Genomic DNA, 12,790 nt, shown 5'->3' with positions numbered 1-12,790 from the left:
AGCTTATGTTACTGTTTTATGCCACCGGAGGAATTCTGCTTGGGGATTACACCGAACTAAGCATAGTCCAAGCAAAGAAGGTACGGGACTTGTGACCCGATGAAAAATAGAACCAAAGTTCACCTGTGGATCGACTTAAGTCCCTCACCTTTCTCACAATGACCCGTGTACAAACCTAACCTGCCCTGAACAAACACTCCCGTGACATACGGGGACTCAGGACCAGGCACCCGTGTGCCCCCTGGACTTTGCCCCATTTCAAATGCCATTCCGTTATATAATACGTAACACAGTCTGTAATAGTAACTCGTGTAAGTCACTACCGCCACACGTGACAATTCGTGGAAGCCGGGCCCAGGTACGGGCAGAACATGACAAACAGGTGACCCATGAGGGAATGTAGAGGGGTAGTAGGAACGTAAGGAACCTACTGCTGGATTTGGAAGGTAAGGCTGGCTACGGTAAAGTGTGTGTGTCTGTGTGTGTGTGTGTGTGTGTGTGTGTGTATGTGTGTGTGTGTTTGTGTGTGTGCCAGCATGTGTGTGCATGTTTGAATTTACTTGACAATAAATGTGTTGTATGTGTGTGTGTGACTGTGTGTGCATTTAGTGCATACTTAAGCTTGTTTGTGAATGAATATTGTATCAGTTTACAAAACGCTGACAACTTTTGTTAAGCACCAATGTATAACAATATCAAACGAATGTGCTACTTATCTACTATAGAATACCATTAGCATTTATCCTACAAAAATAATATCAATAATTATACTACTATTCAAGACAGTTTGTTGGTGCATATTGACAGCGATCTTATTCATTCCTTTATTAGCTAACAATTAACGCAAACAAGATGGTGGAAGAAATAGATATTGAGGCCGAAACCTCCGGACGCCATTGCTCTTCCGGAGACGCCTCCCTTCTCCTGGAACAGCCAGATAGAACAGCGGCTCTTCCTTCTGGTGAACTCCCTCCCATGACGGGATTCCAGAAGAAGGCGCTAGTCTGCCTGAGCTATGCCTACTGTATGGGGTACGCCAGGTCAGCCATCATGGCGCCTTTCTTTCCAAGCCAGGTGAGGAACTGTACAATACCTACCCCACCATCAAATCTACGTACATACATACATAAGCATAAAAAAATACATATATCAACACAAACGCACACAAACAGACAAATACACATAAACGTACTCGCAAACACACAAATACACAGTGTCACGCCAACATACAAATACGTACACGCAAAACGTGTACCCACATCCCAGTGATACGATTTGAATGCAGTATAACATTCTTCGATTTGTTAGAAGTCTAATGTACAGCCATTTCAATGTTTGTAAAAATATATCAATTTCTATCAGCATTCCAATGTACGACCATTCCAGTGTGTTAAGATGAATATTATATACATTAATTTGTAAATTTAGTAAGTATCAATATAGCTTGCACGCCATTATGTGTTATAACTAAGTGTTCACTAACCTAAAACGCCCCCCTCCCCTAGGCTGCAGAACGAGGCGCATCAGAGACTATTGTCGGCTTCATCTTCGGCTACTACTCACTCATAGCCTTTCTCTCCGCCCCTCTAATCGGCAAACTGGTATGTTACTTTACTACGACTATCATTGCAAAGGAGGAGAATGTCCTAACACATCTAAAGCTATCTAGTAATATCTTTGACTTAAGAGTTCACAAATACCGTAGAAAACGATTTTTGAAGTTTACCTGCCATTATGACCTTCAAAAGCCCAATATTCTCATGATCGATTGTTTGGTCGTGCACAATAATAATGTTTACTAGAACAAAGATCAAATTACCTTCATCATCACGCAAAGCAAACAATCGATCATTGTGGTTTCTACCAACATGTGCTGAAGTACTTTTCAAAACAGTATTCTCGAAAATGTTCATTACGTTCATGACTGACCCTTATATCCTGTCTTTTTAAAAATTCATTCCAATAGAAATAATGAGATTGAGTGGGTGAGGATGCATTCTTTGCTGCTTTAAGCCAGTCAAAGATCAGACACTTTAATTCATTATCTCCATATCGTGTATCTACAATATTGCAGCAACCTACAAGAATACATCGGTTCATAGCATAAATAGACATTAGTGATTTATAGGCTTATCTCTTTGTTAATTACACACGTACATGTCATCACCCTGCCCCACAGATCTCACACACTGGTCCCAGGTTCATGTTTCTGTGCGGGTCTCTGGTCGGAATGTGTGTCTGGGTCCTCACAGGGTGAGTTTTACTTTTGGCACGTTTGCCATACTAATATGTCAAAACTGTATTGATATCGTCGACATCCATGGGTACCGCCATTATTACGTAACGTCATCTTGTTCTTCTTATTAATATTCTTCCGTTCATGCACTTTCTTTCTGCTGATAGCATTCTCATCCTCAGGCCAAATTAAGTAAAATGTGATATGTGAGGATAAACAGTTTTAGAGGATAAACTAGTTTGCATGACTATAATTATAACTATTCTATAACTAAGTGTAAATAGATCTATATAGGTATGTTTTTAGTCTACATGTACTTTAGGCATTTGTGGCTACTAGTGACAGTTTTGTCTTCGCTTCAATTTTTGCTGCACTAGTCTGAATGAAAGTTTGTTGTGTTGAGCAATAATATATGGTTTATCCCACCAGTACGCAGTAAAAGTAGTTGAAAGTCACCTGAACGTCGGTGTTTCTTAACAATATTTCGTGTCTTTCCCAGTGTAAGCGGCTACACGGCCGGCGCCCCGTTCGTCGGACTGTGCTTCGCGGTGTTCACGGTAGAGGGCGTCTGCTACTCCGCCTTCGAAATCGCCCTGATGGCGACGGTTGCCCGGATCTATCCAAGAAGGGTCTCAACAGTCATGGTGAGTTATGGCCTTTGTAGAATAATACAACACATACATTAGTAGTTATCATACTCAAGCAATGACATGCAAACGCTATATAGCAAAGACTGCAGAAGAGACCGCCGCTACTACGAGATGGGGATGATATTTGTGTACTGGGATAGTTCGTCTTCTACTACATGTATCACACACTGACAAGTTGACTTATGAAATTCGTAAGCTTTGAATACGCTTTAAATACAAGCATTTGTCATTTGTACATTTACCTATGATTTCTGTATATTTCAGGGCACGATGGAGATCTTTATCGGTTTGGGCACCATGGTCGCTTCCCCTGTAGGCGGAGCTCTGTTTGAGGTACGAGGTAGTTAGATAGAACGAATCTGATTAAATATTTTTGCTACTCCCTCGTGTTTGCTGACATAGTAGTACACTGCCAGTCTAATAGAGACCGGTACCATTACTCATTGGTCAGTTAGATTTCTTTGAAATGAAAAAGAACTGTGTCATATAAAATGCATAAAGAATGCGAATATTGCCATTGCAAATAACATACGTTACGAGTCTTACGACCAAAGTATTGAAACAGAGTGTCATGCATTTTTCGGTATTGAATAAAGAATTGTGTAGCTGATTGTGTTTTATGTTTTGCAATCTCTGCCCAGAATTGCCAATCCATACATACCTCTGTGCAAAAAATAGAAACTGTGTTTTATCGATTTTCTAATATCTCATATACATGTATATATAGCCATATGACCTAAGGAGGCCAGGCTGAAGACATACACTACCTCACTGTGCCATCATGCTGTAATGTACTTTGCTTTACACTGTGCCTGTTACAAATGTAACTTTGCTTGAGTTGACTTCTGCATAGGGGGACTGAACCTCTTGCAGAAGTGTCACAGTGTAACAGAATTCTGCCTTTCTAGTCGGGAGGTTACCTGGTGCCGTTCCTGGTAGCGGGGTTACTGCTCGGCTCCTGTGCCTTCGTCGTCTGCATCATCCCGCCAAATGCAGGTAACTAAAATTAGAATTACGGTAACCTTTTTGGGCACATAATTTAGATCCGCTGAAATAGAAAAGACTACGTCCATTAACATGCATTGGCATAATACCGGTAGTAAGACTTATACCGGTAGATTAAAAATAATGGAATTTAACGAGATCTACACATGCAACAATAGTTATTTCTGAGCTGTGCACACTTCAGACATCTAGGTGTCCAATACACCATTTACAAAGCATCGATAACAATGCATTCGAAGACAACAAGGCCAAAAGTTTTCAGTATCTTTTTCGGGGTAGGCAGCTCGTCGTGGGACGAACATACTGTCACATTCATTGCCAAATTTATAGATCATAATTACACATGCTCACGGCACAAGACGAACATGATTCAACAACAATCTTGAATTTCTGTTGGTGACCTACAACTCATGTAAAAGTGTGAAGAACCGTTGCATAATAGCCCGGATCTACGACTGAATGGGCAAAATTGAACGTACGCAGCCATTTTCCCGCCATTTTTATATCTACGCTAGCAGTGAAGTGTTACGTCATAGCGGTTGTGACGGACAGAAGTTAAATGAAAATTCTTGACAGTATACGTCCGTTTTCTCATGACATTTTGTATGCTCATGCAGGTTTATGTTTTATGCATTTACTGACACTAAAGGAAGGAACATCAGAGGATGTATAAATGTACATAGCGGCAGTTAATTGTGCCGTGTTTCTTCCTACCGGTATTTTTTACCCCCTCCCAACCACGCGCCCGTTCGCCGTGTAATTCCGCGGCGTGTTACAATTACAATATTACGCTTTTAGCAGGACAAGAGTGGCAGAAAAGTTACACAGAAGAAGTGGCAAGGGTAAGCTATAACAGCAACATGTAACTGGAGAAAATGATGCGTTGACAATTTGTCAATTCAGTATGGCTAGAGAAATCGTCGTAAACGTACCGGTATTATGATAATAGATGTTATACTCGTTAAATTATAAATCTGACTGAGAAAATGGATTCCGAAGTGTTTTTTAATGGAGCTACGAAAATGATACTTTGGTGGGGCACATATTTGGATTTACGAAAAGAAATAGCCTTTGTCCCCTATAATCTGTCTTATAAGAGTCTTATAAGAGTCTGGCTGAGAACATGAGATTTGCCAGAGAACCTAAAATGATCATCCCTGATGGTATTTTATGTGCAACTTAAAAAAGCTACATGCTTCCTAGAAAATATTAGCAGTCCACTAGCTAGGTTTGCAACATCAAAAACAGTATCAGATGTTAAAGGTAACACATATCTTTTCCTATCTTGTCTTGTCCAGTGAAAGAAGACGTAAAATCCGGATCCCTGACTCGCCTGGTGACCATCCCGGATATCATGGTTGTCGGTAGGTGTTCATAAATGTTTTACTTAAATTAAGACTTAGCAAGATTCTTGTGCGTGAGTGTTACAATGGTATACAGTGATGTGCCCATTTCTTTTTATCAGTTTATCAATACACAAAATGAGTAAGTATAACGTTATATTGAATATGGTTCCACAATATCAATGCATCTTCCCCCAGCTGGTGTCATATTCGCTGTCTATCTTATCTACGCCTTCCTGGACCCCACACTGGAGCCCCATCTAACGGGACAGGTTGGTATTGCAGGCACCATTCTTTTAAAACTTCTTTTAAGTCTGACTTTACCAATTACTAATCCTTACATGCATGTATTGTATATCATCTACGATATTTATAGAAGTCGCTACAGTAATGTTTACGTATGTCTTTTATCCTGCGCATATGCATGTGCAGTTCGAGATCTCACAGACTGAAGTCGGAGTTGTATTTATGGTGGGGAACGGTGCGCATGCGCTGGCATCGCCCTTTTGGGGGTGGCTTGCAGATAAATATGTGGTAAGAGCAGCGTTAATTGTTGTTTTATTCAATACATTGTAATCATTCCATTCTCCTCTCTGGTTAATAGTTGTTGATTATTTTGATCTTATCTTTTGAATTGACGTTAGTATTACACAAAATCAATTTTTACTTGTGAAGTATCTGACGTCACAAATTTTTGACCCCTGACTGGCCTACAAGAACCGTTGATGTCTCCTCTTCATGTGTCGTCTCATTGTCATTGGTTGTCATATAAGGTCATATACAAGCTAAAATAACCGTGTTGCAGTTGATTGATACAAAGTGTATTTGAACTACATTTGTGACTACCCATATCATCTTATAATCGTAATGTAATAATAAATTCCACTTAGATTTCAAAAGTGCCCTTGTCTTTATGAACATCAATCACATTGGAACTGTCACTAACCTGCTAACTGTTTGTGCCGTTGCCAGAAATGGACAAGGGTACAGATGACTGTCGGTGTGCTGGTGTCGGCTGTAGCGTTCACGTTCCTTGGACCAGCTCCCTTCTACGGTACTGCGGGGTACGTTGTAGATTTGCTTTGCTAGACTAGAACTTCTAGCGTCATTGGTGGCTTGAAGTGTGCAAAAGAATGCCATCTATGTAAAAATTCTTCCAAAACTAAGGAAATTTTAGAACGTCTTCGTCTTGGTTACCCTCTAAAAACCCCACTGGGGTGTCGCTGAGGGGAAATTTTAGAACGTGCGGTGATTTGTATGGTCGCCATGTTGATGATGACAGGTAAGATACCCGAGAGGTCATAGGTCGACTCCAGTGCCCCACCCATCTCCGTCAAGCCGTAGAAATGCAAAATAGAAATACTAAATGCAAATATCTGTGGGACGTGCAGGCACTCTCTCATTGGTAGAATCGCGAATTTCCACACTGCCATTGGATCAACTGATAAATGTGATCGACAGTTACGTTAGAACCTGCCTAACAAGATGGGGGGACGCAATTGTTGTAACATATATATATTTGTCTGTATCCCTATAGGAAACAGGAGAATGAATGGAGATGTCATTATCTCAGAATACGGTTAACGAATAACGATTTTGGCTGTATTTCAGACTGCATATCGCATTCTTATTTCTTGTTCAGCCGTTCAAAGCAATCATATTTTGACCATCGACTTTAGCTAATGTTCTTTATTGAAATAACGTTTCTGTTATGAACGACATTTCAGGATGATCTGGGAGATTTATGTGGCCCAGGTAGTTTTCGGAATCGCCAAGTCAGCAGCCATTGTGCCGACGTATGCAGAACTGCTTCGAGCCGCAAGGTGCGCTCATATGATACCATCTTAAAGTTTGCTTTTAAGCCATCCCTTACAAAGTAAAATAATGACGTCAAAATTAAAGACGTCTATAAGAGACGTGTACTCCTCCCCACGTTTTCCATTATAGTCCAATTTGAGAATACTCCTTGTATGCAAGTTTTAAAATGAACATTTTTACATATGCCAAGTTCAAATTTCATAATAATATGGTGGCATTAAAAAACATGAAAGCAAAACTTTTATTAAGTTCACCAATGATACAGATTCATAAATCTAAAGTTTTCATCTAAATATTCTCTTTTATCTACACTTGAATACACTTGACAAGGAAAAGAGCAAAATAGAAATAAAATTAAAAAAAATTAACACAGAAAATTTCCACAGATACTTGCGACTTGTGATACTTGCAGTATTCATTTTGTCAAAGAAAACGCACATTGTGACAATTTGATAATTTCATCTTGATTCTCCCACCAGGGCGGCCGGCATGCCTGATGACCTCGGAACATATGGCGTCATTTCCGGTGTTTACGACCTCATGATGAATTTAGGGTAACTGATTTTATCCATTTATTTCATTGGTTGAAAGTTAATATTTCTTAGATTATTTCAATCATCTTAGCCGCTGTGCCTCTAATTCTGTATGTAGATGTTTGCAATGTTGCCTCTTTTGGTAAAACCAAATCAGATTGTCAGATTAGTTTCAAATTGCAAATGATGATAAAAGTGTTAAGCCTTTTCTAGATGACGAGACTATTCAGTCACATACCAATATAGGGGAATGGGCCCATAAAACCATTGAAATCTCCTCATCAGGGTCTATGGGGGTAATTGATAACCTTACGGACGTGTGACGTAATCAACTAACTAAAAATGTCTGGAAGATGGTATCGCCCCCCGCCCTGACCCACACTAACTGACCCGATGCGTTTACAGATATCTTATAGGCTCTACTGTTGGCGGGGTGCTCATGGAAGAGATCGGATTTCCCTGGGCGTCCACGTCTATGGCAGGAGTGTGTTTACTACAGGTATTACACTATTTACAAGGATATTATATAATACTTTTAAGTGTTGATTATTCTGAAAAAAAGTTTAATTGTTCTATGTTTATCGCCATGTTACGGAATATTCTTCGAAAAAAAAAGACCCTGAAGGGGGCAGATTTTGCTCTAAAGCAAATTCGGTGTATCAAAACCAAAAAAAAAAAATCAAGCAGTTACTTGTTTAACTTTAGATTCATAGATTAGCATTTTTACAATGTATTTATTTATACTCGTGCTATGATATCCGGACCTAGTGGTATCAAATTAGGTGATGTCAAACGACCTTTGACCTTTATGACTCATGACGTCAGTTGGCAAGACGTCCTTATACGTATGCATGTAAAGATTATTATGTTGTTCATATTTTCCACAGGGCTGTATCATGGTGGTGTTTTACGTCGTGAAGTTGAAGGGCAAACATTTAAGGTAAAGATAAAGTTACCAGTTTTATTGATATAGGGTTTTAATCAGTTTGGGTAACTGATATATAGATGAAACAAATCCCAACTTAACGTTTTCTTGATTTGATCAAATGAACTTTGATTAACTTATATGTAGATGAAACAAAATCCCGTTTATAAATGGAAAAATGTAAATTGGTTGTTTCGTTTATGTAATTTTGTATTTTCATTTTTTGTTTGGTTTTCTCCCGCTTACAGCTTTGGCAGTCGTGAAGCGGACAACAGAAACGAGGAAACTGCGCATGCGTGTACGCCTACATCTAGCAATCAGACATATGGGGCTGTTTTATGACACAATAGGTCTCAAGATGTAAATGTTACTTAAGACAGTAATTTATTTTTTCCCGTAAGTCGGCACTCATGACAGTAGATCCACAAAAATCTATAGATTGCCGTGTCTTGCCACACGAAACATCACATATGACCCACTGCCGACGTCACACTTCCGGTCTGGATGTGTGACATGGGCTTTGGTCATTTCAACTTGATGAGGATCAGAGGACTGATCAAAAGCTTGTTGTTAAGCGCTTTATTTGGTGCCCAGATATAAAGTTTTAAATTGTAACCATAAAGATTACATGAAGGTAAACCAACAATCCTTAGTTAAATTAGCCTACATTTGTGACATGTAGCGTTCGTATGACTCAATCACACCGGGTTAACATTACCATCCAAAACGACAAATGCAACCCCTAACGATTACATTTGAGTAGATTGGAACCACCATTACAAAGATTCAAATGAAATGAATTGTTGGACAGCAAGCGGTAAGGCTTACAGCTTCACCACAATAGTATGAATGAATTTCAACGGCAAACACATGTTTTTACCATAACTATATACATTAGATCAACTTGTTGGAAGTAAATGTGCGAATTGATAGCAAACCTAACGTTTTCCTGTCTATGGTATATTTAAGACTACCATACACCATGAAATAACAATAACACAGCAGTAACTTCCCTTGTTAAAGTCAGACATAATTATAACTCATCAAAAGATCCACTTACGAAGTTTCAGTCGCAGTACTTGTGAACGACGTGGAAGCAATAAAAAAGTGATCACAAAAGAACCGCATAGCTTACAAAAAAATTGAGAATATATCAGGAGCAATCTCGACTTTGTAAGATGTGCTCCCTCTTCAGCCAACCTTTAATCTGGCCTGCATTGGTCTCAGCTGATTTCGCTATCAGCGACGAAAGGGCAGAATGGAAGTCTTTACCACATAGGAATTGTGCTAACTGCGTGGTTTTGCGTGAAAGGCATAATATCAATCAATATTTTCCCTTTGTAACTGGGTAAATCGTCGTCATGCAGTCTCGTAAGGAAGTTAAAAGTCTATTTTAAACGTTGGAAGTCGTGAAACAGATTAATGATTAATAGAAACGGAGAACCTGCTTCTAGGAAACACCAAATTAACATGTCATCCGAGGTCGTTAACATGAAAACAGCAGATAGTTGCAAGATATATAGTGAGCGATCTGTTGCCGTATTTTTTTTAAAATCTCTACTGCAGCTGTAGTCCAGATTCTAGGAATAAAGTTTTGTTTTTCAAGGTAACGCGCGAAACAAATGAAGCTAAAAATAGTTTATCTGAACTATGTGATTTTCAAGAGGGGCATTACTAATGTCAAAGTTATAATCGTAAGGTATACGTAAGAAAGATGATTGTATTCTAATGATTGTATTTTGAGTGTTTCACTGTAATTGGAATACAATGTATGAATGTATGTATGTCTTTAAATGGACAAAAATAAGATGGCACATCTGATTGAGGGCTCAGTCGCTTATCTTAGTCGCACCTTTCGGCCATACGAACTTTGCCAAGAAGGTCCTCACCATGAGAGAGAACCAATAGAGGTTCAGCATGTCAAAAAACACTCTTCCATACAGCATGAGGTAATAAACCAAGCCGTCAATCTCTGGAAATGAACCATCGATGTACAACATGTAGACGGTTCGCCAGTATGCTGGGATGATGGCTACACGGCATAGGAAGAACACAGTCATCAGTACCAGCCCGTTAGCTGTGCACAGTCGACTGTTCTTCTCACCCAAGTTGAGTAGTACGACCCTGCAGACAAGGAACAAAAGTCAGTATTTTGTCCTTTTGTGGAGCATTACGGCAGTTGAATCTTCAGCACTATGTCAGACTCAAAACTAGAAAGACAGTCAACACTAGCTCTTTTTTCTGACCAAAGTGGCGTAAAACGACTCCACGGACAAGGGACAAAAGTCAGCATCTACTCTTGATAGATAGTTAAAACATCAACCTTCAGTTGTAGGCAATATCTGAAAACACAAATATTAATAAGATTATATGTACATAGTATCGTGATATGCCATCGTGGAGGTGTGATTTTATTTATCAACCATACCACAGGTATGGGTTGAGATATATTGCTTTTTTGTTCCTGAATCATCATAAGAGCATACAAAATATCCTTTTTAAAGCTTTTTGGAATATGTTTTTGAAATTGAATGATGAGGATATGAATTGCATCAGTACCTGAGATGTACAAACGGACTGGATGCCTCGTAGTACAGAAAAGTCGACATGATCCACGGGACTGAGGTGTAGACCTGGAGAACAGGAATTAAAACCGATATAAAAACAAATCAGTTATGGAAATACGTGGATTCTGTTGTATGTTGCACATATGTGCTAGCTAAACTAAAACTAGCAAACAATTTTGACGAGTCTAGTAATCATTTCAATACTAATAGATAACCTACTGTATTGTTGCAGTCAGTCAATATGTCATAAGAAACTCGAAGAAGATCTTGAATAGTTAAAGTGATAATTGGTCTGGGTTCAAGACTAGTTACTCTCCAAGCAGATGTTAGGCTCCGGCTGTCTTAACGTTTTTATTAGTAGTTTTTATCGGGCTTTCCATTTTGTATTGTATCTTGTATTGTCAAAACCTAACTGGCTAGTTACAAGAAACAAAACAAAACAGAAAGCCCGATAAAGACGACTAAAAAAATACAAACAAACAAAAAACAGCCGTAGTCTAACGTCTGCTTGGAGTGTAAATACTAATGACTTTCACTGTGATTTCCTAATCTCCAAGCAGATCCTACAATGGCATAAAATAGTACCAAACTGGCCAAGAATTGTAGTCAGCCAAGAGGTGTCCATTTGCCATGTAGCCGGTAGCCAAACACACTCCTAGGCCGGCTTCACTCCTCTGCCAGCTTTTCATACTATCTTATGCTACCGTAGGATCTGCTTGGAGATTAGTGATTTCCTATCAATTCCATACCGTTCCTGCGATTCCACAGAGCGTCCCCACGAAATGGTGCACCAGATACAAGCCACTCAAGAGTGATCTGTGCTGCAACATCAGAACCACATCTGTAAAATTGAATGATATCACAGTTAGCAATTTCACAAAAGACACTGGAATGAGACAAAAGTCTCACTCTGCGGAAACAAGTGCAAAGGATCGTGCAGCTTGGAGAGACCTGACGGAGGGGAGTAAGGAGCCAGTCTCTGGCCTGAGAACTTAGGCAGACAAGTACAGGAAGAGGACGCCTAATACTGTCTCAACAATCCATTTATGTTGCTAATATTTAGCATGACATAAACCATATACGGTTATATAAACCTCCTAACATTATAGAACATGTGGCCTTGCATTCGTACTTTTCAAATTCTGATTTATAAACAAAGAATTTCATAGTGTAAAACACTGAAACCGTAACATGATGGCATTTGACAATCATCTACCTGTTTCTTTTTGTATGATGGGAAGCACCCGATTTCTGAGTAAAATGAGAACTCTCAACAACTTGTACCGCAGTACCTACCTGCGATGGTATAACCCAGGTACATGGCTACTCCGTGACGTAGCAGGAGACAGTTGTACCTGGACAAATGGACGTGGTTACATACATTCGATTATCCATTCATACAATCATTCATTAATTCTACAATTTCTTAATTCAGTCATCTAGCCAGCTATTCATTCATTTGAAAACCTACCTTTATGATTTCTACAAATTGATATGAGCACACAGCTCATAATGTATGAATGAATGAATGAATGAATGGACATTTATTTGATTGTTGCTTCAGCATGCACCACCCTACAATCCGCTAGATAGAAAATTAGACATGGGGAAGAGACAGTTATTTACTTATACATGTGTTTCAAAATCAGTAATAAATAAAAACATGAATAACTGGGTACCAGTACCTGACACGACGTGGATATACTTCCGGGT

The 12,790-nt window shown here is 39.2% G+C and overlaps 2 protein-coding genes across 2 annotated transcripts; one reads left to right on the top strand and one right to left on the bottom strand.

The window, feature by feature from the left end:
* Positions 1-216: 216 nt before the first annotated feature.
* Positions 217-10,002, top strand: LOC118404724 (MFS-type transporter SLC18B1-like). The gene is made up of 16 exons (XM_035803995.1): positions 217-446; positions 832-1,074; positions 1,506-1,601; positions 2,180-2,253; positions 2,736-2,880; positions 3,151-3,219; positions 3,795-3,882; positions 5,190-5,255; positions 5,433-5,506; positions 5,667-5,768; positions 6,207-6,298; positions 6,962-7,057; positions 7,532-7,606; positions 7,991-8,084; positions 8,473-8,525; positions 8,759-10,002. Exons 2-16 carry the CDS (start codon positions 853-855, stop codon positions 8,850-8,852), a joined length of 1,440 nt encoding a protein of 479 aa, XP_035659888.1. The 5' UTR covers positions 217-446; positions 832-852; the 3' UTR covers positions 8,853-10,002.
* Positions 10,003-10,225: 223 nt separating this feature from the next.
* Positions 10,226-12,784, bottom strand: LOC118404744 (TLC domain-containing protein 4-B-like). Its single transcript, XM_035804066.1, has 5 exons — positions 12,763-12,784; positions 12,374-12,432; positions 11,827-11,918; positions 11,070-11,143; positions 10,226-10,634 (listed from the first exon to the last, which is right to left on the bottom strand). Exons 2-5 carry the CDS (start codon positions 12,396-12,398, stop codon positions 10,340-10,342), a joined length of 486 nt encoding a protein of 161 aa, XP_035659959.1. The 5' UTR covers positions 12,399-12,432; positions 12,763-12,784; the 3' UTR covers positions 10,226-10,339.
* Positions 12,785-12,790: the final 6 nt, after the last annotated feature.

The sequence above is a fragment of the Branchiostoma floridae genome, chromosome 17, assembly GCF_000003815.2.
Source record: "Branchiostoma floridae strain S238N-H82 chromosome 17, Bfl_VNyyK, whole genome shotgun sequence".
In the NCBI taxonomy this organism is placed as follows: domain Eukaryota; kingdom Metazoa; phylum Chordata; class Leptocardii; order Amphioxiformes; family Branchiostomatidae; genus Branchiostoma; species Branchiostoma floridae.
The sequence above is the reverse complement of the archived record's forward strand: the minus strand, read 5'-3'. Positions and strand labels throughout refer to the sequence as shown.